Raw genomic sequence first — 25536 nt, 5'->3', positions numbered from 1 at the left:
TTCCAGATTCTGTTACCTAGGTTTAATATTATTCACACACACAAAAATGCCATGCTATAGCTATAATAAATAGCACTTTGAATTGCTGATATCAGCACTGTTTCGTATCAATAAGATATTTTTGAGCTACTTTCAGAAGGTAAGTGATATCTAAATTAATGTAAACCTCAATCAGGTAAGACTTTTTTTTTTTTTTTTTTAAGTGCAAACAGCATCATTCCTCCCCTCATACACAAGTTTTTCACTGCTTCAGCGAGGCCTAAGGAGTAAGATACTGTTATCCTTCCTTTTTGTTTAGCTTTATACTGATACATCCTGGAGATTTTAAAGTTACATGCATATGAATTTTTTTTAAATGTTTTTATTTTTTGAATGCAATGTATCATACTAAAAATAGTTACATGCTACATATTTGGATTAAAGAATAATATGGAAAAAGGGACACTTGCGTATCTACTACCCAGCGAAGATACAGGATATTACTAAAGGCTTTGAAGCCCCTGTGATCTTTTTAAAAATTTTCTTTGTCATTCCACTTTTGTTGGACATGCAAACCTTTTTTTAGATTTTACTATAACAAACTGCTGTAAATATCCTTGTATAGTGATGCAGGAGTTTTCTCCTCTAAAGTATATCTAAAATAATTTTCTGCGTTCAATGGTGTGTAGATTTTCAACTAGATATTAAAGTGGTTTACTAATTTATACTCCCGCCAACTATGTGGTTGTACTGATTTATACTCTTCTACCAGCTATGTATGAGTTCTTGTTCTGAATCCCCTATGTTCTCATTGTTGCTAAGTCTTTTTATGAGGTAATGCTGTTTTAGTTACTATATTGATTAGATTACCTTTACAATTCATCACTTGCATGTAAAAATGGTCTTTTCAGTTAAATGTTTGACTTTGTGTATTCTTCTTATTCAGAGAGTCGAATTTCTGAATGAGAAACTGGATAAAAGGGAGGCTCAGTTATTATCTCTTAGTAAAGAAAAAGCACTTCTAGAAGAAGCCTATGATAATCTGAAAGAGTAAGTATTTTACAAATGTCAATAATTGTATGTTTTGTAGAGGCCCAAATGGTTATTATTTAAGAATTTTTTTAAAACTAAAATGTCTAAAATCTAACTTGTTTACAATAATTGAAAATGGAATAGCATTTCAGTTATAAATGTAGAGATTTTTTCCTCAAATTATCTGTACCATATTACCTTTGGCATTTGAAGAGAGGTGTTTTGCAAAAACAAAACAAAAAACCTTTTTCCTTTTAGTTATTAGATATTTAAAACATATATTTAAAGAAAACTATGATATCAAAAAAAAACCCCGACAATATTTGTTTCCTTTAAGGAGGTGATTCATAAAATGTAACACAGATTCAAAATTTAAATATTTTACTGTTATTTTTATACACCAAATAGGGGTGACATTTTCGATTTCTAATTGGTTGTCATTGAGGTGTTTTAAAATAAATTAAGCCTGTAATTTTTCTTTTAAATGTTAACAGGCATAAAACTAACCAATTTTAGTAAGTTATGTGTTGAAGACAATGTTATTTTCCTTTTGCAAGCTGAACTCCTCTTGTTACCCTAGGAACATGTAAACAAGTACCTCTCTCTATTATTTTTAATTTAGTGAAATGTTTAGAGTGAAAGAAGAAAGCAGCAGCATTTCTTCCTTGAAAGATGAATTTACTCAAAGAATTGCAGAAGCAGAAAAGAAAGTTCAGCTAGCCTGTAAAGAGAGAGATGCTGCTAAAAAGGTAATGGAAATTAAAAATAATATTACTTAAGTTCTATACAGACATAGATTTTGAGGAATGTGTTCATAATATTTTGGTATGGAAAAAAAGTAAGATTAAAGGATACCATACAGTAGGGGCGCCTGGGTGGCTCAGTTGGTTGAACTTCTGACTCTTGATTTCAGCTCAGGTCATGAACTCAGGGTCATCAGATGGAGCCCCACATGGGGCCCTGTGCTGGCCGTGGAGCCTGCTTAAGATTCTCTCCCTCTGCCCCTCTCCCCCACTTGTGTGCTCTCTCAAACAACTCTTTCTTTCTCAAAAATAAAAAGGATACCATATAGTATATTAACACTTAAATTATAAACTTTTATTTAATACCTTTAGACTTAGATTTTTGAAACTTTAAAAAAAAACTAAGCATATATTTATATAATTTATCTATAAGTCCTTGTAAGATACATAGCAAGGATCATTAGAGTAGTTTCATAAATGAAAATTTTGTCAAAATAAATAACAATTAAATCTAAATGGCACTTGGGGCACCTGGGTGGCTTAAGCCTCTGACTCTTGGTTTCTGTTCAGGTCATGATTGCATGGTTTGTGAGTTCCAGCCCCACGTGAGGCTCTGTGCTGAGCTTGGGATTCTCTCCCCCTCTCTCTCCCTCCACCTCTTCCACTCATACTAAATAAATAAATAAATAAAATAAACTTTAAAAAGATCTAAATGACACTGTATACATTTTTTTGAAGTATTATTACCTTCATTTGTTACTTTCCAGCCACTTCAAACATATTATATATACCTTTTCAAGTCAGAGTGATTTTAAAATAAAAAATTGTAGGGTCACTTGAGCGGCTCAGTTGGTTAAACGCCTGACTCCTGATTTTGGCTCAGGTCATGATCTCACAGGATTGTGAGTTCAAGCCCCTCATCATGCTCCACACTGATGGTGTGAGGCCTGCTTGAGATTCTCTTTCTCCCTATCTCTCTCCTCCTCCCCTGCTTGCTCTCTCTCTCAAAATAAACAAATATTTAAGTAAAATAAAATATTGTCATCGTTAGCAAGTCTTGTGAGACATAACATTGATTTATTCTAATATAGGATTTCTTAGCACGTTTCACATTTTGGGCTGCATAATTTTATGTTGTATGGGATTGTACTCTGCATTGTGAGATGTTTACCACTATCTGGGCCCCTACCTACAAGACACCACTGTCAGCGTTATCTCCCTATCTCCCACTCTGCACCCACCACCCCATTCCTCGAGTTGTGATAATTAAAAATGTTGGCAGACATTGCCAAATGTCCCCTTGGGAGCAAGATCACTCCTGGTTGGGAACCATTGTTCTAATTCTTATAATTTGTAGCAATTGGGTATTTCAGAAATTGGTAACCAACTAAGGTTAGTAATTCTATCTAAACTATTATTAATAACGTCTCTCAGCATTTGCCCTTCTCAGGTTGGTCTTCTTGACCAGTGTTAATGTTAATCTTTATTTTTTGGTATACTGTTAAAGAGGAGAAATAAGTCATATACTTCCTTTGCTTGTTTGCTTTAATTAGCTAGCTCATTTCAGACACTAACAATAACCTCAGACTACCTAACCAGTTTACCTCTTCTTGTCCCTACTGTATTCCGTCTGGACAAGTTTAATTGAGAAATTAGATTTTAAGTAACGTAATGTTTATTTTCTGTAATGTAATTTGAATTATAGATCTAAAATAGACCCAAATTATTAACTATAGGTGGAAAAAGCTTGAACCCTAAGTTTTTTTACGTGTACTAGTACATATGAAGTTGGGATCCACAGGAAATTCAAAGCAAATTGGATTAACCTTAAGAGTTTGCTTTTCTAGTGATGGAAGATAGATAATGTCAACACCTATATAGTACAAGGCAGAATGAAGTAAATTACAGATCAAGACGAATAAGCAGTTTGGAATGGTATCATAGAGGATGAATTCTGACCAGGGGAATTGAGGAAAGTTTCATGGAAGGCAGGATGGTCTTATTGGGCCTTGATGGATGAATCAAGTTTTGACAGTTGGAAGATGCAGAGTAATGTTGTGGATGGCTCAGTGTATGGGCTTTGGGTACTCATAAACCTGGTTTTCAAGTTAAACTCCCATCACTTAGTAGGTCTCTGACCTTCAAAGTTTATTCAGTCTTTAATTGTGTAGTTAAAGTACCTCCTTCATAGGATTGTTGTGAAAATAAAATTATAATGGATACAAAGCATAGTTTAAATACCTGATGTTAGTTGTTTTTAGCTGTTCTTTCAGATTATTGCTTAAAACCAAATTTTAAATCCTGAGCACTTTTCACATCACCATACTTCTCCATTGTGGTTTTAAAGGATAACTGTCTTGACATATTTCTGCTGAATCTCTGCTTTAAAGTAGACTGAACCTTATATAATCATGCTTTTATTCATTTCACAATGCACTAGCAAGTGCAGCAAGTTTTAGATGAGGAATGGGAATAAAATGAAAAATGGAGACATGTATTGTTTGAAATGTTCCAAATAAAATACTTGATCTGAAGAAAATGTGTATACTTGTATTACCATATTAAAACCTCTTTATTTCTGAATTCAGGTTTTTTATGTTGTTTCAAAGCTGTTTACTTAATTAACTGAGGTAGTAAACACAGGTTAACAATACAACTTAAGGATCTTTATTGAGAATTTGATTATTGACTTTGAATATGGAAAAAATTGAAAAATATGCCCAGAATGAAAGTAATTCGTTATGGTATTCACATTCCTTTTTTTTTTTTTTTTTAATTAGGAAATCAAAAGTATAAAAGAAGAACTTGCTACTAGATTAAATAGTAGTGAAACTTCAGAACTTTTGAAAGAGAAAGATGAGCAGATCCGAGGGTTAATGGAAGAAGGTATGTAAAATATTTAGTTGATTATGAAAAATACTGTCAACACAGGAAAAATGCTTGCCACATGATTAGCTACTGCTTCCCAGTAAAAAATATTGGAAGCAAGAAGGCTTTGTGCTTAAACCTCAGAAATGGTAGGTGATAATTGATGGAAAACTGGGGAGTAATATGTATAGAGGCAGAGACATTTGCATGTAGCCTTTTATACTACATACACGTACTTGCTAAAATAACTTGCTGAAAAATAAATGTTTGTGCTTCCATAAAAAAGTTTTTAACAGATTTTACAGCCTGTCATTTAAACCAAGATATTTGAGGTTATTATTTTGGAGTTTATATAGTATCTCAATCTCTAGCTTGGGTACTCTCTGGTATCATCATATTATTTGGGCATTTGATAGTGAATTTTTCATTATATTCTTATTTTAATTTTTCAGTTATTAAGTACTCTATGAAAAAACTTATTAGCAGGGTTATAGAAATAAATATTTTTCATTAGATAAGTTATTACAAATTGACACTGGACTAATTTCTTTATGTAATTTCATAGGAAAGAGGTAGTTTTTGAAAAGGGGATTAAATGAATTTTTTTTCCTCTTTAATTTATATATTTGTATTTTATTTTTGAGAGAGAGAGAGAGAGAGAGAGCAAGTGGGGGAGGGGCAGAGAGAGAGAGCGCGTGCGCAAGCAAAACCCAAGTAGGCTCCATGCTGCCAGCACAGAGTCCCATGCATGACTCCATCCCACGAAGCTGCAAGATCATGACCTGAGCCTAAACCAAGAGTTGTAGACTCAACCTACAGAGCCACCCAGGCACCCCTCTTCTCCTCTTAATTAAAATTTTCCTAGTTGTAAAATTAGACTTGCTACTTGCAGAATTTTTTTAAGTTTTGGTAGGTGTAGGAAGAAAAAATACATCCTAATCGACTTTTACAAGAAACTGTTAATTTCTTCTAGTCCTTTTTTAGTGCATTTTTAATACATTGTTAAGCATAATTAAGGTCACATACTTTATTTGTAATTTTCCTTCTTTTACAATTCCCCTGCTACTAAATAATTTTGCTAGCATTATTAATGACCGTATTAAAGTCCCTTCTAGGGGCACCTGGGTGGTTCAGTTGGTTAAGCATCCAACTCTTCACTTTGGCTCAGGTCATGATCTCATAGTTTGTGAATTCGAGCCTTGTGTCGGGTTCCACACTGATAGTGCAAACCCTGCTTGGGATTCTTTCTCTCCTCTCTCTGCCCCTTTTTCTCCCTCAAATAAACTTTAAAAAAAAAAAAAAAAAAAGTTTAAAGTCCATTATATGGCTATATATACCACTATTTATTTTACTGTTTTCCTCATATTGTGTATTTATTTCTAAAATGTTAATATTGTAAATGGTGGGATGAACATTTCTGTACTTAAATCATTGAACTTAAGAGGGTTTCCAGAGGGCTTGTAAACAACATGGAACAATCACTTCATTTCAAAAAATTAGTTTTATCCAGTTTTTATTTTTCATTTATTCAACTAATATTTAACAGTGTGTCAGATACTATATTTAGTATAGTAATACATTTGACATGCTCCCTATCCTTTAGGAGCTTACAGTTCAGTGAAAAGGAACTAAAAGTACTCAGATAATTGTAAAACACAGTCTAAGCACTACAATAGAAAATGGAGAATTGATAAATCACATAATCATTATGTCAACTCATCTTGAGGTCATGAACTGCCTTTATTACAGCACTAGAGATTGAGGGAAAGGCTGTGTGCATGGTTTCATAATTTTAAAAAATTATCTTAAGTATTTATATCAAGGGGCATTTGGGTGGCTCAGTTGGTTGAGTGTCTGACTCTTGATTTCAGCTCAGGTCGTGATCTTAGGTTTGTGGGATTGAGTCCTGCGTTGGGCTCTATGTTGATCATGGAGCCTGCTTAAGATTCTCTTTCTTCCACACCCTCCCCTGTTTGTTTTCTCTCTCTCTCTAAAAAAATAAAAATATTTCTATCAGATGTCACTGTTTGGGTTTTATTAATTTAGTGAGGGGGTGGGTTGATGTTTTCTTTTGCTTAATGAAATTCTTTATACTGAAAATAGAATGATTTCATATGGGATCATTTATTCACTGCTTCTGTATCTTCCAGAAGTATTTTTAAATTCACAGCTAAAAAGCTGAAAGACTCAAAGCTGAAAGCACACTACAGTAAATAACAGATTACATTATTACTTCACTTCGTCATTTATTAACATTTGGGCACACCTGATTCATAGCTTTCTGCACACACATATACTTCCCTTTTGCCAAAGCATTTGAATGTAGGCGACAGATAGGAGTCCACTCATAAATTCTTTTTTTCCTCAGTTTTATTGAGGTATAATTGGCTAATAAAAATTGTATATATTTAAGGTGCACAATGTGATTTTTTTTGGATAACATATATATTGTGAAATGTTTACCACAGTCAAGCTAATTAACATATCAATCACCTCATGTACTTAACTTTTTTTTTTTTTTTACAAGAACTTACCTCTGTAACTGAAACTTGGTCCCCTTTATCTCCATATTTCCCCTGGTAACTAGCATTGTGCTCTGTACTTCTATAAATTCAACTGTTTTATATTCCACATCAGAGTGAGATCATGTATGTAGTATCTGAATCTGACTTATTTCAGCCTCCAGGTTCATCCATGTTCTTACAAATGGCAGGAAATCTTACAAATGATTTCCTTTTTCAAGGCTAAATAATATATAGTATGCTACTTCTTTCTTTTTTAAAAATTTTTAAATTTTTTTAATGTTTATTTATTTTTGAGAGAGAGACAGAGTACAGTGGGGGAGGAGCAGAGAGAGAGGGAGACACAGAATCTAAAGCAGGCTCCAGGCTCCGAGCTGTCAGCATAGAACCCGATGTGGGGCTCGAGCCTACAAACCATGAGATCATGACCAGAGCTGAAGTTGGATGCTTAACCAACTGAGCCATCCAGACACCCCTTCTTTTTTAGAATTTTTAATGGATTGGGAAAATATTCACAATTTTAGATAGCAAAAATAAATTACACATTTGTATATACAATATTTTTTATTGAAGTATAATTGCATACAATGTTATATTCCAGGGGTACAAGCTGCATAGTGATTCAAAAATTCTGTATATTATTCAGTGCTCACCATGAATACAGTCACCATACAATATTATTACTATATTATTGACTATATATACTGTATTGTAATTTTTATCCCTGTGACTTATTTTATAACTGGAAATTTGCACCTTTTAATCCTCTTCACCTATTTCACCCCTCACACTCTCCCCATGTCACCTTTGGCAACCACCATTTTTTTCTGTATTTAAGAGTGTGTTTTTATTTTCTTGTTTGTTTTGTGTTTTAGATTCCACATATTAGTGAAATCATATGGTATATCCCTTTCTTTTTCTGATTTATTTCACTTAGCATAATACCTTCTAGGTCCATCTATGTTGTCAAAAACGGCAAAATCTCATTCTTTATTATGGCTGAGTAGTATTCCATTGTATGTATGTGTGTATATACACACACACCGTATTTGCTTTGTCCATTTATCATTGTATGCTTAGATTGTTTCCGTATCTTGGCTGTTGTAAATAATGCTGCAATATACATAGAGCATTATATTTCTTGGAATTAGTGTTTTCTTTTTCTTTGGATAGATACCTTGTAGGGGGATTGCTGGAACACATCGTATTTCTGCTTTTAAATTTTTGGAGAAGCTCCATGTTACTGGAGTTTTTAATACTTAAAATTTCTTGTCTTTTCGATAACAGCCATTCTGACGTGTGCGGTAATATCTCATGGTGGTTTTCATTTGCATTTCCCTGATGATTAGTAATGATGATTAGTGATGGTTAGTGACCTTTTTACGTTTTGGTCGGCCCTCTATATGTCTTCTTTGGAAAAATGTTTATTCATGTCCTTTTTCCATTTTTTTAATCAGATTGCTTTTGGGGGAAGGGTTGAATTGTATGAGTTCTTTATATATTTTGGACATTCACCTCTTATTGGCTATGTCATTAAAATATGTCTTCAATTCAGTAGACTGTCTTCTTGTTTTGTTGATGGTTTCCTTTGCTGTACAAAAGGTTTTTATTTTGTTGTAGTCCCAATAGTTTATTTTTGCTTTTGTTTTTCTTGCCTGAGGAGACATATTCATAAATACATTCTAAGGCTGATGTTCAGGGGATTACTGCTTGTGTTTTCTTTCTTAAAAAAAATTTTTTTTTAATGTTTGTTTATTTTTGAGAGAGAGAGAGTAGGGAGAGTGTGTGTGTGTGTGTGTGTGTGTGTGTGTGCGCGTGCGCGCGTGCGGGGGAGGGGCAGAGAGCGCAGGAGACGCAGAATCCGAAGCAGGCTCCGGTCTCTGAGCTGTCAGCACAGAACCCAATGTGGGACTCGAACCCACGAACCATGAGATCATGACTTGAGCTGAACTCGGATGTTTAACCGAAGTCGGATGCTTAACCAACTGAGCCACCCAGGGGCCCTGCTGCCTATGTTTTCTTTTAAGAGTTTTATAATTTCACATCTCACATTTCGGTCTTTAATCCATTTTGAATTTATTTTTGTGTATGGTGTAAGAAAGTGGTCCGGTTTCATTCTTGTTCATGTAGCTGTCCAGTTTTCCCAACACCACTTAACGAAAAGAATATCTTTTCCCCGTTATGTATTCTTGACTCCTTTGTCCTCAGTTATTTGACCGTATAAGTATGGGTTTATTTCTGGGCTCTCTATCCTGTTTTATTGATCTATGTGTCTGTTTTTGTGCCAGTATCCTACTATTTTGATTACTGTAGCTGTAATCTAGGATTATGATACTTTCAAGCTTTGTTTTTCTTTCTCAAGATTGCTTTGGCTATTTGGGGTCTTTGTGTTTGCATACAAATTTTAGGCTTACTGCTTCTTTTTTTTTTTTTTTAATTTTTTTTTCAACGTTTTTTATTTATTTTTGGGACAGAGAGAGACAGAGCATGAACGGGGGAGGGGCAGAGAGAGAGGGAGACACAGAATCGGAAACAGGCTCCAGGCTCTGAGCCATCAGCCCAGAGCCTGACGTGGGGCTCGAACTCACGGACCGCGAGATCGTGACCTGGCTGAAGTCGGACGCTTAACCGACTGCGCCACCCAGGCGCCCCTAGGCTTACTGCTTCTAGTTGTGTGAAAAATGCTCTTGGTATTTTGATAGGGATTGCATTGAATCTGTAGATTGCTTTGGGTAGTATGGACATTTTAACAATATTAATTCTTCCAGTTCATGAGCATGGTATATCTCTCCATTTGTGTTGTTTTCAATTTTTTTCATTAGTATCAGAGTATAGGTCTTTGATTTTCTTGGTTAAATTTATTCCTAAGTATTTTATTTTATTTTATTGGTGCACTTGTAAATGGGATTATTTCTTAATTGTACTTCCTACTACTTTATTATTAGCATATGGAAATGCAACAGACTTCTGTATATTTTGTATCCTGGAATTTTACTGAATTCACTTACTCTAATAGTTCTTTGGATGGAGTCTTCAGCTTTTCTAGCTATGGTATTATATCATCTCTAAATAGTGACAATTTTACTTCTTCCTTACTACTTTGGGTGCCTTTTACTTATTTTTCTTGTCCATTTGCTGTAGTTGGTCTTCACTACAATATTATATTAAAGAGGTTAGAGTGCACATCTTTGTCTTCTTCCTGGTCTTAGATGAAAAGCTTGCAGTATTTTACCATCAAATATGATGTTAAGCTAAGAATTTTTTCTGTGTTGCCTTTATTATGTTATGTTCCCTTCTAGCCCACTTTGAAATTTTTATCATGCCCAGATACAGTATTTTATATAAAAATGCTTTTTCTGCTTCTATTGAGTTGACTTATGGTTTTTATCCTTTTATTAATGTGATATTTCATGTTGATTGATTTGCAAATATTGAACCACGTTTGTGTCCTTGGAATAAATCTCACTTGATCGTGGTGAATGATCCTTTTAATGTATTGTTGAATTCAGTTTGCTAATATTTTCTTGAGTATTTTTACACCTGTGTTTATCAGGGGTATTGGCCTCTCATTGTCTTTCTTTTTTTAAGGGTCTTTGGTTTTGGTGTCAGGGCAATACTAGTCTTATAGGATAAATTGGAAAAAGTTTTTTTCTATTTGTGGACCAGTTTGAGAAGAATAGGTATTAACTCTTCTTTAAATGGTAGAATTCACCTGTGAAGCCATCTGATCCTGGGCTTTTGTTTGAGATGAGGAGTCTTGATTACTGATTCAATTTTGTTACTAGTAATCGATCTGTTCAAATTTTCTTGTTCTTTCTGATTTAGTTCTGGGAGATTGTTTCTAGGAATTTATCCATTTTTTTTCTAGGTTGTCCAGTTCACATATATAATCATCATAGTATTCTCTTAAAATTCTTTGCATTTCTGTGCACACCACATTTTCTTTATCCATTTATCCATTGATGGACACTTAGGTTATTTGCATAACTTGACTTTTGTGAATAATGCTGCAGTACACATGGAAATGCACATGTCTCTGAGGTACTGATTTTATTTCCTTTGGATGTATACCTAGAAGTGGGACTGTTGGATCATATAGTAGTTCTATCTTTAATTTTTTGGGAATCTCCATGCTGTTTTCCATAATGGCTGTACCAGTTTACACTTCTGCCAATAGTATATACCAAGGTTCCCTTTTCACTACATCCTTGCCAATTCTTATCTTTTGTCTTGTTGATAATAGGTATCCTCACAGTTGTGAGGTGATATCTCATATAGTTTTGATATGCATTTTTCTGATGATTAGTGATATTGAGCACCTTTTTGTATCCTTACTGGCCGTTCTTTGTCTTCTTTTGAGAAAGTCTATTCACATCTTTTTTTTTAAAAAGAAATTTTTTTTTAATGTTTATTCATTTGTGAGAGACAGAGAGTGAGTGGGGGAGGGGCAGAGAGAGAGAAGGAGACACAGAATCCAAAGCATGCTCCAGGCTCTGAGCTGTCAGCACAGACCCCCAGTGGGGCTCGAACTCACCAACCGTGAGATCATGACCTGAGCTGAAGCTAGACACTTAGCCGACTGAGCCACCCAGGAGCCCCTCACATCTTTTACCCATTTCTTAATTGGCTTGTTTTTTTGCTGTTGAGTTATTGGAGTTCTTTGTTTATTTTGGATATTAATCCCTTATCAAATACATGGCTTGCAAATATTTTCCTCCATTCTGCAGATTATCTCTTCAGTCTGTTGATTTGTTTCCTTTGCTATGCAGTAGTTTTTAGTTTGATGTAATCCCAGTTGTCTATTTTTGCTTTTGTAGTCTATGCTTTTGGAATCCATACCCAAAAAATCATTGCCAATACCAATGTCAGAAGTTTTTTTTTCCCTAGTAATTTTACACTTTCAGGTATATTAAGTGTTTATTTTGAGTTGACTTTTGTATTTGGTGTGTGGTCCTATTTCATTCTGCCTATGATTATTCAGTTTTCCTGGTATAATTTATTGATGAGACTTCCCTTTCCCCATAGTGTGTTCTTGGTCTCTTTTTTTGAAGATCACTTGGCTCTAAATGTATTTCTGAATTCTGTGTGGATTTTCTAGGCTGTTTTGCTCTGCTGGTCTATGTTTTTGTTTTTTTTTTTAACGTTTATTTATTTTTGAGACAGAGAGAGAGCATGAACAGGAGAGGGGCAGAGAGAGAGAGGGAGACACAGAATCCAAAACGGGCTCCAGGCTCTGAGCTGTCAGCACAGAGCCCGATGCGGGGCTCGAACTCACGGACCGTGAGATCATGACCTGAGCCGAAGTCGGATGCTGAACCGACCGAGTCACCCAGGCGCCCCTGGTCTACTGTTTTTATGCTAGTACCATACTGTTTTGATAACTCTAGCTTTGTATCGTGTCTTAAAATGAGGAAATATGATACTTTCAGCTTTGTTCTTGCTCAGGATTCCTTTGGCTATTTGAGGTCTTCTGTGGTTCCATATGAATTTTAGGATTTTTAAAAAACTTGTGAAATGTGCCATTGGACTTTTGTTAGATATTGCATTGAATATGTAGTCCGCTCCTAAATTCATGAGTCTCCATTTCCCAGTAGCAAGTACATTTTGCTTCACAAGCACAACATCATAACCATACCTAAAAAAATCAGTATTTATTCAGAAGTATACTCCAACATATATTTTATCATCCCATTGTCTCTAAAAAGGACTTTTATACCTGATATTTGTCCTGCCCCAAGATCCAGTCAAAGTTTGTGTATTGCATTTGGCCATTATGTCTTTTTGGTCTTTCATCAGTCTAGCGATAGGTCTCTCTTCATGACTTTAAAGACTTCGTAGAATCCAGGCCAGTTTTCCTATAGTATGCCCCATGTTCAGGAATTTGTCCTTCTCATGATTAGATTCAGATAAAATTTCTGGTAAGAAAGATCACTGGTGACTAACTAAATGGTTAAGATGGTAATAGCCAGATTTCTCCATTGTATTATAAGTAGATTTTTCCATTTGTAATTCGTAAGCAATACATGGGAATGAATTTTAAAAAATTTATTTATTTAAATTAAAGTTAGTTAACATACATTGTAGTATTGGTTTCAGGGGTAGAACCCAGTGATTCATTACTTACATATAACACCCAGTGCTCATCCCAACAAGTGCTGTCCTTAATGCCCATCACCCATTTAGCCCTTCCCCCCATTTACCTCCCTGCTAGCAACCCTCAGTTTGTTCTCTGTTATGTAAGAGTCTCTTATGGTTTGCCTGTGGGAATGATTTCTTAAGGCTAAGAATATTCTGTTACCTATCACCCTTCCATCTAGTAATTTTAGCATTTATTGATGGTTCTTGTCCAAATCAGTTTAATGTTCATGGTTATAATATTGTGATTTTAAAAATACTCTATCATTTTATGTCACTGGTTAGATCCAACACACTATCCAGATTCTTAAGGAATCATTATTTGAAATTTTTTTTTTTTTTTGCCATCGCTAGGAGAAAAACTTTCAAAACAGCAGCTGCATAATTCTAACATTATTAAGAAATTAAGAGCTAAAGACAAAGAAAATGAAAATATTATTGCAAAACTGAACAAAAAAGTTAAAGAGCTAGAAGAAGAGTTGCAACATTTAAAACAGGTGAATATTAACTATTATCTAAATATATATATTGTTATTGCTTCCTATATGAACAATTAGCCATGGTTTATAAAACATTTAGAATAATTTATTGGGATATATCATGGGAAGAATTTGTCAAGCAATTTAATAGATGATAGTTAAGATTTTTCTTCATTACTGTAACACTCAAGATTCCTGGAATACAATTATTTACCATGGTGTTATTAATTGAAAAATACTTTTGTCTGTTTTATAGGTCCTTGATGGCAAAGAAGAGGTTGAGAAACAACATAGAGAAAACATTAAAAAACTAAATTCTGTGGTAGAACGCCAAGAGAAGGATCTTGGCCGACTTCAGGTAGACATGGATGAACTTGAAGAAAAGAACCGAAGTATTCAAGCTGCTCTGGATAGTGCATACAAGTAAGAAAATGAACAAATATACAACTCGTTTAAAACCAATTATCAGAATAGGATGTTGAAGAAATACTTCTTCTGTTATTTGATCACTAACAATATTTATAAACTTGGCTATATATGGACTTGTAATTGGTCAGAGCAAGTTCAACAGAGAGTCCTTACTGTGGTCAGTGTTTATTATGGGGTGAACTCTCCCTTCTTGTGTAGTTCCTAGGGAAATCTATATGCAAACTTCCTTAACTTGGTCATGTAATTATTTTAAATAAAAATTATCAATCCAATTTTTTAAGAGAACTTACTGATCTCCACAAAGCCAATGCTGCAAAAGATAGCGAGGCACAGGAAGCTGCTCTGAGTCGTGAAATGAAAGCCAAAGAAGAACTTTCTGCAGCACTAGAGAAGGCCCAAGAAGAAGCCCGTCAGCAGCAAGAAACGTTAGCGATTCAAGTAAGCAAGAGATAATAATTAAATTAGTCTTTAAAAACTTTGTGCTTTTACAAATTAAAGAATACATTAGCTGGTTTGAGTCAAATTTTATGTAGGGGTACAGGTGTTATATTTTGTTTCTAATCTTGTTGGACACTTTTTTCTAAGAGTACTGTATTGTGCCAGTCTTGTGTGTTGTTTTTTTTTAATTTTTTTTTTAACATTTATTTATTTTTGAGACAGAGAGCATGAACAGGGGAGGGTCAGAGAAAGAGGGAGACACAGAATCTGAAACAGGCTCCAGGCTCTGAGCTGTCAGCACAGAGCCAGACGTGGGGCTTGAACCCACGGACTGTGAGATCATGACCTGAGCCGAAGTCGGACACTTAACCGACTGAGCCACCCAAGCGCCCCCCCTTTTTTTTTTTTTTAATTTTTTTTTTTTTAACATTGTGTGTTTTTTTAAACCATTGTTAAAGTGATACCTCTGTTATTCTAGTACTGCTTATTTTTGGTGAATTTCAGACTTACTACAGAATATTGTGAAAGGCAAAGACTGTGTTACTGCACCTATGCAGATAAATACTAGACATTGTGTATAATTTTAGGAGAATCCATATAACTCCTGAGCTTATTCATAACAACTGGGGGAGTCCATACAGTTCAGATAAGGGAGGAAAACCAAAATTTGTCAGGCTTTGTCTTACAAAATCATCAGTTGATGGATACTTGGGTTATTTTCACTTTTGGTTATTACAAATAATACTACTATAAACATTCATGTACATATTTTTGTGTAAACATTTATTTTAAATTTTCTTAGACATAGGGCACCTGGGTGGCTTATTCGGTTAAGCGTCCAACTTCGGCTCAGGTCATGATCTTGCAGTTCATGGGTTTAAGGCCCGTGTCGGGCTCTGTGCTGACAGCTCAGAGCCTGAAGCCTGCTTTGGATTCTCTGTCTCCCTCTGTCTCTGATGGCTTCATTCCCTGTGCTCTCTTTCTCAAAAATAAATAAACATTAAAAAAAATTATTAAAAAAAATTCTCTTTGACATATATCCTTAGGTTAGTTTGGTAATCCTATATATAACTTTGTGAAGAGCTGCCAGACTTTCCACAACACCTACACCATTTTACATTCTCATCAGCAATATGTGAGGGTTTTAGTTTCTATCTTTTGCCAGTGTTTGTTACCTTCTTTTTTTTTTTTTTTTAAATAATTTTTTTTTTAACGTTTATTTTTGAGACAGAGAGAGACAGAGCATGAACGGGGGAGGGTCAGAGAGAGAAGGAGACACAGAATCTGAAACAGGCTCCAGGCTCTGAGCTGTCAGCACAGAGCCCGACGCGGGGCTCGAACTCACGGACCGCGAGATGATGACCTGAGCCATCCAGGCGCCCCTTTTTTTTTTTTAATAGCTCTTTTAGTGGGTATGAAATGGTATCTGATTGTGGTGTATTTGTTTATATTTCCTTAATGACTAATGATGTTGAGCATCTTTTTATGTGCTTACTGGCCATATATATATTTTTGCATCTTTGGAGAAATTTATTCAAACACTCATATCCTTTGCTCATTTTTAAATTGTTGAGTTGTGAGAGTTGTTTATGTGTTCTGCATATTAGGTCTTTATCAAAGGTAGGATTTGCAAATATTTTTTCCCATTTTTTAGGTTGTCTTTCATTTTCTCAATAGTGTCCTTTGATGTATAGGTTTTTTTAATTTTGGTGAAGTCCATCTTCTTTATTTTTTCTTTTGTTGCCTGTGCTTCGGGCATCGTATTTAAGACACCATTGCTTAGTCCAAGGTCATGCAGGTGTTCCCCTGTTTCCTTCTAAGAATTTTATAGTTTTAGCTCTTGCATTTAGGTTTTTTGCACACATGGATGTCCAGCTGTCACAGGACCATTTATTGAAAAGACCATTCTTTCCTCATTGACCGCAGTGCAATTTTGATTTAATTTTACATAAATATGTAGAACATTTACATGATTCCAAAGTGAGAACTATATAACTGTATATTGAGACAACATTTGCTTCCAACTTAGCTCCTCCCCGTTCCCTTTCTTTGCCTATAAGTAGCCATTTTACTAGTGTTTGGTTTGTTTTTTCAGTGTTTCTGTTTGTAAATGAAAGAAAATATACAGGTCTATAAATTTACCTATATACCTCTGCATATACACTAGCATAATAACAAAAAGTAGGGGAATGGGAGACAGAGAGCATATGGTGGTACTATTTATAAAATTATCACCTTTTATAAGTAACGTCAGTTTTGTGTATTAACTTCTTCTTACCTTTCTATGTATTTTTAAGTATTTGATACCATATATATTAGTTTTTTCATTTAAGATTTAATTATAAATTTTTACATATTCTTCACATTCATCATAATTTTTTTAAGTTTATTTATTTAGAGAGAGAGAGAGTATGCCCACACACGTATGTGGGAAAGAGGCAGAGAGAATGTATGCTGTCAGCTCAGAGCCTGACACAAGCTCAGTCTCATGGAACTGTGAGATCATGACCTGGGCCAGAATCAAGAGTCGGATGCTTAACTGACTGAACCACCCTGGCGCCCACATTCATCATAATTTTTAATGGGAATATTATATTCATGTATCAAACTTTGCAAAAATAGATTACTGATGGATATGTGGAATATTTCCTGTTTTGTCTATTTTTGCTAGTCTAGCTAACAGCAAAGGGGGGGGGGTATCTATTATATTTATATCTGCTTTTGTTGAGTCAATTCTCAAGACTAGGATGACCAAGGGAAAAAGGTGAAAAATTTTATGATCCTTTAAACATGTTTTCATAATGTTTTACAGAAACACTGTAGCAGTTTACATCTGCAGCAGTTGTGTATTAGGAATAGCAGCTTGCTTTTATAGCTATCACATTCTGCTTTACATTGCGAATATTTATAGATGCATTGTCTCTCCTTCTGTATTGTACAGTGGCTGTGCCTTGTACCTGTTTATATACTGTTTTTTTGTTGTTTTTTTTTTTTTTTTTTGGGCCTAACAGTGGTTTTCTAAGTATATATTGGGTACACATACAGTTTAGAATTGCTTGATGAATGGGATGTGTGCTAATCATGTGAAAAAGCTCATTGGATAGTAGAAGTATTCTACATAAACAGCAAGTGTGCACAACACAGTATGCAGGTAGGAAGTTGTGGGTAATGTTTTGTTACCGTCTGTGCTAGTGTGTACGGGTTCTCATACAGGTGGGAGACCTCAGGCTGGCACTGCAACGTGCAGAGCAAGCAGCTGCCAGAAGAGAGGATTATTTACGCCATGAGATCAGTGAACTCCAGCAGGTACTGTCACAGTTTTCCTAAACACAAATCCAAGATGTGTTTTCCTAGAAATAAAAAATGGCTCGGTGGGGATACTGTTCATGGAATTGAGATGATTACTACCATACTTAGCATTTGCTGTATTGTTTTGTGCCTTATATGAATAAAATCAGAGGGGGCACCTTAAAAAAAATAAACATGAAAAGCCCTAGGTTTTTTTATGGAAAATAATTTGTGATAGATTTATTTCTCAGTATTGTCTTTTCATTTGTTATAACTAGTTTATTATTATCAGTCTTTGATTACTGTTAGGTAGATAGGAGACCACTCTGTTAATTTTCAATAAGCGAACATGAATGGGAAAAGGGAGAGAAAATGCAACTCAGATTGATCTTTCTGTTTTTATAAATACTTAGAAATATTTGGGTGATGAGACAATTGCTGGGAGGTTTGGATGATAGTCTCTTTTACCTTCAGGTAATCAAAAGCTATCTTTATGTTTGAAAACCTTATAAAGAAGCACTTATTTACATACTGTTATGCTTCGTAACTCTAATTTAAAGATTGAATAATTGGAAAATAATGTAAATAATTTTTTCTTGGGAAAACAATATTTTCCAGAAATCTCTCATAAAGTTTGTTTGCTAGTGTTTTTAGAGCTTTTATTGCTGTTAGTGGTAATGACTTAAGAATTTCACCATTCAGAGACTTCAGGAAGCAGAGAATCGAAACCAAGAGCTGAGTCAAAGTGTTTCATCAACAACAAGACCATTGCTTCGACAGATAGAAAATTTGCAAGCAACTCTAGGGTCCCAGACATCATCGTGGGAGAAGTTAGAGAAGAATCTTTCTGATAGGCTTGGTAACTGATTTCTTTAGTTCTTAAGCTCAGTGTAGAAGCTTGTTTATAGAATTAGAATAATGGCATAAAATTGAAATTCTTGATCTGATAGTTATATCTTATGTCTAAGTTGTAGATTTTTACCTCTTCTCTTTTTTTACATTTATTTTCTAATATCCTAATTGACCCTTTCAAACCACTTGTTTTCCCTTACACAGTGTGTCAGATACTGTCCCAAATACTAGCATGCCATCCTTTCATTTTTACAGACTGCTGCACTCATTTTTTTCCTTGTCTCTTGCTAAATCTGACCCCTTTCTAGCTTGTCTACAATAATGTAGGATGTAGAAATCAGGATTCTAGTTGTTGGTAGAATTCCAGGAGCAGAGATAGACCTAAGGAGGATCCCGATCAAACTCTACTAGACAGATGATGCGGAGTCTTTAGAGTCTTTTTTATAGAAATGCCCCAGGTTGCCCTTCTGTGATGTTATTAAGAAAATTATTCTAAGATGTTTATGCAAGCATAGACTAGTACAAATGCATATATATGTACATGTATATACATATACATATATTAGATATCCCAGAAGCTGGCAAGTTCATGAAAAATTCATGTGTCCATTCTGTGCCTAAATATAAATGTCATGTGAGACACTGTGGTCTAGTGATAAAAGCAGGCCTGAATGGGTGTCCTTGTAAGCCATGAGGGGTAAACTAGATTAGTGGTTTTCAAACAGTATTTGCTAGATCCCTTAGATGTCTTAGGACTAGCTGTCATGGTGAGAGGGAAGCTCTATAAATGAGAGGTGCTCGATGTATCTCTCTAGGCTGCTGTAATGGGAGTAGTTCCTCCTTTGTCTTTTTTTTTTTTTTTTTTTTTTTTTTTTTTGAGTTCCATGTGAGATGATGTCTGGAAAAAGATTCATCTGCTTGAACAATCAGTGAACTTAATAAACCCTTACATGTTGTGTAATTTGTAGGTATAAGTTTTGGGGTCCATCAATTGTTATTGAGACCCATTTGTTATGAAAATAAGACATCTGAAAATGACACCTCATGAAAAGAATAATTATTTTGCAATAAATGAAAAGTAGAAGCTGTTATTTTTGTGGTTTTTAAACTGGAGTCTACATACACTCGAGGGTATGTGGTATTGTGCTGGAATGTAGGCAAAGCCAAGGGACAGGTGTAGTAAATAGTATTTTTTTTTTTAAATGTTTATTTATTTTTGAGACAGAGAGAGACAGAACATGAACGGGGGAGGAGCAGAGAGAGAGAGGGAGACACAGAATCCGAAGCAGGCTCCAGGCTTTGAGCTGTCAGCACAGAGCCCGATGTGGGGCTCGAACTCACGGACCATCAGATCGTGACCTGAGCCAAAGTCGGTCGCTTAACCGACTGAGCCACCCAGACGCCCCGTAAATAGTATTTTTAATAGGAGCACAGAGGGCCACCTTGGTGGCTCAACTGGTTGAGCATCCAACTCTTGATTTTAGCTCAGGTCATGATCCCAGGGTTGTGGGATCGAGCCCCATGACCGGCTCTGCACTGAGCTTGGAGCTTGCTTAAGGTTCTCTCTCTCTCTCCCTCAGCCCATCTACCCCTCTCACTCTCTCTCTCTCAAATTAAAAAAAAAAAAAAAAGAAAATAGCACAGATACAGTATGTAACAATATAAAGTGAAAAATAGAGATGGTGTTAAGTGTATTTTGGTGGGGGGGAGAAGTAGAATTTTTGGTTAAATCTTAAGAGTTATATGCACTAATCTTTTTTTAATTGAAAATTTTTATCTAGATAATTGTAGATTCACTTGCAGTTATAAGAAATAATACAGTTGGTACTTTGCATGCTTTATCCAACATCCCCAAATGTTAACACTGCAAAATTAAAGTATAATATCACAACCATTACGTTGACTTGATACAATCTACTGATTTTAATCAGATTTTCCCAGTTTTAATGGTACTCATTTGTGTGTGTCTGTATTAAGTACTGCACAATTTTGTCATTTGTGTGGGTTCATGTCCCCATCCCTGCACTCAAGATGTTGAACACTTCTGGCACCACAAAGACCCTTTACGTTGCCCTTTTAAAACCTCACTTTGCCATCCTCGTGGCCTTTCTCACCTGTCTCAAATCTTGGCAATCACTAATCTGTCCTCTGTCTAAAATTATGGAATTTCAAAATGTTACAGCAATAGAATTACATACTGTGTGACAATTTGGGATTGGCTTTTTTTTTTTTTTCTCTTGCAGCATAATTCCCGGGAAGTTTGTTTAAGTTACTGTGTGTATCAGTGATTTAGTCTTTTCATTGCTCATTGTGTTTCCATGGTATGTGCATAGCGCATTTTCTTTAACCATTTACCTAATGAAGGATATCTGGGCTCATTCTAGATTTTTTCACACAAATAAAGCTCTGGTGAACATTCTTGTCCAGGTTTTAGAGTGAACATGTTTTCATTTCTCTGGTGAATGCTTAAGTGTTCACTTACTGGGTTGTGTGGGTAGTTGTACGTTTAGTTTTTTAAAAAAATGCCAAACTGTTTTTCCAAAGTGGCTGTAGATGTGACAGGAATCTAGTCGCTCCATATCCTTGCCAGCAAGGATATTGTCTTTTCCCTGTTTTTTCTTAATAGTGGTTCATACAGGTGTGTAGTGATATCTGACTGTGATTTTCATTTTCATTTCCCTGATGACTAATGTTGAATATTATTTCATGTGCTTATTTTTCATTTCTATAGCCTCTTGAGTGAAATAACTTTTAATGTCTTGCCCATTTTCGAACTGGATTGTATTTATTTTCGCTACTGAGTTTTGAGACTTTTTTTATATATTCTAGACACTAGACTTAGATGATGTGTTTTGCATTTTTCCCTCCAACTCTGTAGCTTGTCTTTTTATCCTATTCGCAAAAGCAAAAGTTTAAAATTTTGAAGGTGTCCAATTTATCTGTTTTTCTTTAATGGCTCTGCTTTTGGTGTCTAACAAATATTCCTTGCCTGTCCCTAGATGCTGAAGATTTCTCCTGTGGTTTTTTTTTTATTGTTTTACAGTTTTGTTTTACATTTAAGTTTATGATCCATTTTGAGTTAATTTTCATTTATGGTAGAAGTTTAGTTTGAGGTTCCTTTTTTTTTCCTTTTTGCCTGTGGATATCCAGTTGCTCCAGCACCATTTGTTGATACTTTAAAATATGTGACTCCACATACAAATTAAAAGATTTTGGGAAAAAGTAATAAAGCAGAAGCTGAAATTTGTTCTTTTGTCTGTTGGAGGCAGTCCTGCTTTTGGCAATAAACTGATTTCAATATGGCTCCTTGAATCATTAACAGTTTGAAGTCAGAATCTACTTGATATTTTGGCCTCTTGGATATATGTGATTTTTCTTTTTTACCCTACAATCAGGTGAATCCCAGACCTTGTTGGCAGCAGCAGTTGAAAGAGAACGTGCAGCTACAGAAGAACTCCTTGCCAACAAAATTCAAATGTCCTCCATGGAGTCACAGAATTCTCTCTTAAGGCAGGAAAATAGTAGATTTCAGGCCCAGCTAGAATCAGAGAAAAATAAGCTAAGAAAACTGGAGGATGAAAATAGTAGGTGAGCATGTTTCTTGAGTGTCATTCTTGGTATTTTGTGCCATATTAAAGCATGTAAAAAAAGAATGTTAAAGTGTTTCAAGTCAGAATCATTAGTAATAGAATATTATAGCCAGGTGGTTTGGATATTCACTGAACTTTACATAGATAGGTTCATGAAATTGTGTGGCATGTTCTGTATGTATTTGCATTTTCCAGGGGAAGGATTCATTAATCGGGTTTTTTAAAGGAATCTGTAAGTACAAAATAGTTTGGAGACCACTCATTGGAGTTATTTTTATAGTTTGATATTTTACAAGGGTCTTAGCAGTGTTCCAGTCTTTCTAAATAAATGTCTGGCTTCTTTGGAACCATAAGCTGTAAAAGCCATCTCTCTGAATTTTTATTAAGACTGTGATTAGTGTGGTTTTACTCTCTTTTTTCCTTAGAGATTTTAATTAGAAAAAAGTGGTGAAGTAAAAATGATTTATGAAATAAAATACCTGAACTTCTATAAACATTTTCAAAGAACTCCCTAACAAGCTTTTGCAGAATCTGAACCTGTTATAGACTGGTGGTATTCACAATTCTTTTTTTTTTAAATTAAATCCTAGCATAGAGCAGCAATACACTAAAATGCACAAAAGTAGTAGCTTAGCTTCTGAATGTAAAACCCACATCATCTGGAAAATATGGTTGGGAAATCAAGCTGGAAATACAAATTACTATTAAAGAGTTAATAAAGTAGTGAGTTTTCAGTAATCTGTACTATCATCTCCTTTTTTTTGTTTGCTTCTCTCTGGCTTACTAGGTACCAGGTTGAATTAGAAAACCTAAAAGATGAATATGTAAGAACACTTGAAGAAACAAGGAAAGAAAAGGTATTTAACATTGTTTGCTCAAAAAAAAAAAAAAAAAAAAGGAAAAAAACAATGTTTGCTCACCTCTAGGGCTTCCACCCGAGAATGGTTGGGGATGGTAATGAACTAATGAGATGCCATGATGAAATGGGTGATAAGACTACTTTTGGAACTTGGTCTTTAGTAGTAAAACAAATGGGAATATATGTTTTATGTTCTTGACTTTAAAGTTGGCTAATGATGATTTAGCTTCACAGAAATTACCTAACTATATTTTTCTCCATCAGACACTACTGAATAGTCAGTTAGAAATGGAGAAAATGAAAGTTGAACAAGAAAGGAAGAAAGCAGTTTTCACCCAAGAAGCAGTAAAAGAAAAGGTATTGAATTTTGGTTTTTGTTTTGTTTTTGGTGTAACCAGTTAGTGCTGTTGTTATTAAACATTGTTAGGGGCGCCTGGGTGGCGCAGTCGGTTAAGCGTCCGACTTCAGCCAGGTCACGATCTCGCGGTCCGTGAGTTCGAGCCCCGCGTCAGGCTCTGGGCTGATGGCTCGGAGCCTGGAGCCTGTTTCCGATTCTGTGTCTCCCTCTCTCTCTGCCCCTCCCCTGTTCATGCTCTGTCTCTCTCTGTCCCAAAAATAAATAAAAAAACGTTGAAAAAAAAAAAAAATTAAAAAAAAAAAAAAAAAAACAAACATTGTTAGATAATTTTAGTTATCCTTCATAAATACCATTTCTAATGTCTAACATCAATAGAGTGATAAATTCTAACATTCAGTAGCCTGTCAGGGTAGATCCAAAGTAACTTGAGTTTATCCAAAGAGATCTGTTATTTCTAGGATTTGAATCACAGAACCTCTTGCCCATTTTTAAGTGAATTTTGTGTTCTCTCACTGAAACTAATATACCTCGTTTGGCCCCTAGGCACTGTGGGAATAAAACTAGTTTATTCTCTTTATTTCTGGTTAATGAAAGTAATTTTTTAAAATGAGTTTCCTGTATAGGATTAGACTATACTTGATAGATAGCATGATATGTTAAAACTACCTACATGTATATGGAGATTACCTTTTGAATTTATTTGGAATTCTATTTATTTATTTATTTATTTCAAATTTTTTTTTTTTATGTTTGTTTTTGAGAGAGAGAGAGAGAGACAGAATATGAGTGGGGGAGGAGCAGAGAGAGAGAGAGAGAGGAAGAGAGAGAGGGAATCTGAAGAAGGCTCCAGGCTCTGAGATGTCAGCACAGAGCCCGACATGAGGCTCAAACTCTCAAACCGTGAGATCATGACCCGAGCCAAAGTCGGACGCTTAACCAACTGAGCCACCCAGGCGCCCCAAATTTATTTGGAATTTTAAAAAATAAATAATAAAAATAAAATGGGGAGGAACTGGGTGACTCATTCATTTGAGCGACTGACTCCTGATTTCGGCTTGGGTCATGGTCTTAACCCCAGTCGTGAGTTTGAGCCTTGCATTGGGCTCTGCGCTGACAACATAGAGCCTGCTTGAGATTCTTACTCTCCCTCTTTCACTGCCCCTTCCCTGCTTGCACTCTCCCTCTGTTTCTCTGTCAAAATAAATAAATAAACATTAAAATAAAATGGATAAGCCAGAAAATTTGTGGTTTGTAACACTCATTAGCAACCTGATTCTAAAGAATTAGGTTTAATTGGTGGTTATGTTATACACATAATGTATAATCATATGAAGAAGCTAGTTCATATACTTGCTAGAACAAAAACATTCTCATTCCATTAAAAGTAAATTATATTGTAATATAAATGGTTCCTTAGATGATTTGACCAAGTCTGTCTAGTTTTTAAGTTACTAAGTATTTGTGCCTTTACTAAAGACTTCAGATATCCTATCTGTAACATTTTTTGAGGAACTACGAATGAGTCTTTGTTGTCATTTATCCTAAAAAAGTTTACTGGTTTTTTTTACCATTTTAGTCTTTAATGTGATCTGAATTTTTTTTTTTTTTTTTACTCCCTAAGGAACGGAAGCCATTTTCTGTTTCTAGCACTCCCACAATGTCACGATCAAGTTCAATAAGTGGAGTTGATATGGCAGGGCTACAGACATCTTTTCTGTCTCAGGTGGTATTTTATTTCTTACTTGTGCCTAGTTGTTAAACTGAACGATGATGGGATTCCTGGGTGGCTCAGTTGGTTGGGCGTCCAATTCTTAGTTTTGACTCAGGTCGTGATCTCAGAGTTTGTGGGTTTGAGCCCCACGTGAGCTCCACACTGACACTGTGGAGGCTCTTTGGGACTCTGTCTCTCTGGCTCTCCCCCAGCTTTCTCTGTCTCTGTCTCTCTGTCTCTCTCCCTTCCCCTC

General features: G+C 35.2%; 1 protein-coding gene across 1 annotated transcript in view; it reads left to right on the top strand.

Moving 5' to 3' along the window:
• The window catches only part of TMF1 (TATA element modulatory factor 1), a 33606-nt gene that overhangs the window by 5316 nt on the left and 2754 nt on the right, over positions 1 to 25536 (top strand). The window contains exons 3-14 of the mRNA XM_042929945.1: positions 926 to 1029; positions 1634 to 1760; positions 4535 to 4640; positions 13634 to 13776; positions 14015 to 14181; positions 14469 to 14625; positions 17839 to 17931; positions 18616 to 18772; positions 22161 to 22353; positions 23143 to 23212; positions 23479 to 23571; positions 25194 to 25295. Of these exons, the coding sequence (XP_042785879.1) occupies positions 926 to 1029; positions 1634 to 1760; positions 4535 to 4640; positions 13634 to 13776; positions 14015 to 14181; positions 14469 to 14625; positions 17839 to 17931; positions 18616 to 18772; positions 22161 to 22353; positions 23143 to 23212; positions 23479 to 23571; positions 25194 to 25295 (1512 nt within the window). The remainder of the gene's footprint in view (positions 1 to 925; positions 1030 to 1633; positions 1761 to 4534; positions 4641 to 13633; positions 13777 to 14014; positions 14182 to 14468; positions 14626 to 17838; positions 17932 to 18615; positions 18773 to 22160; positions 22354 to 23142; positions 23213 to 23478; positions 23572 to 25193; positions 25296 to 25536) is intronic.

This window comes from Panthera leo, chromosome A2 (genome assembly GCF_018350215.1).
Source record: "Panthera leo isolate Ple1 chromosome A2, P.leo_Ple1_pat1.1, whole genome shotgun sequence".
Classification (NCBI taxonomy): Eukaryota; Metazoa; Chordata; class Mammalia; order Carnivora; family Felidae; genus Panthera; species Panthera leo.
The sequence above is the reverse complement of the archived record's forward strand: the minus strand, read 5'-3'. Positions and strand labels throughout refer to the sequence as shown.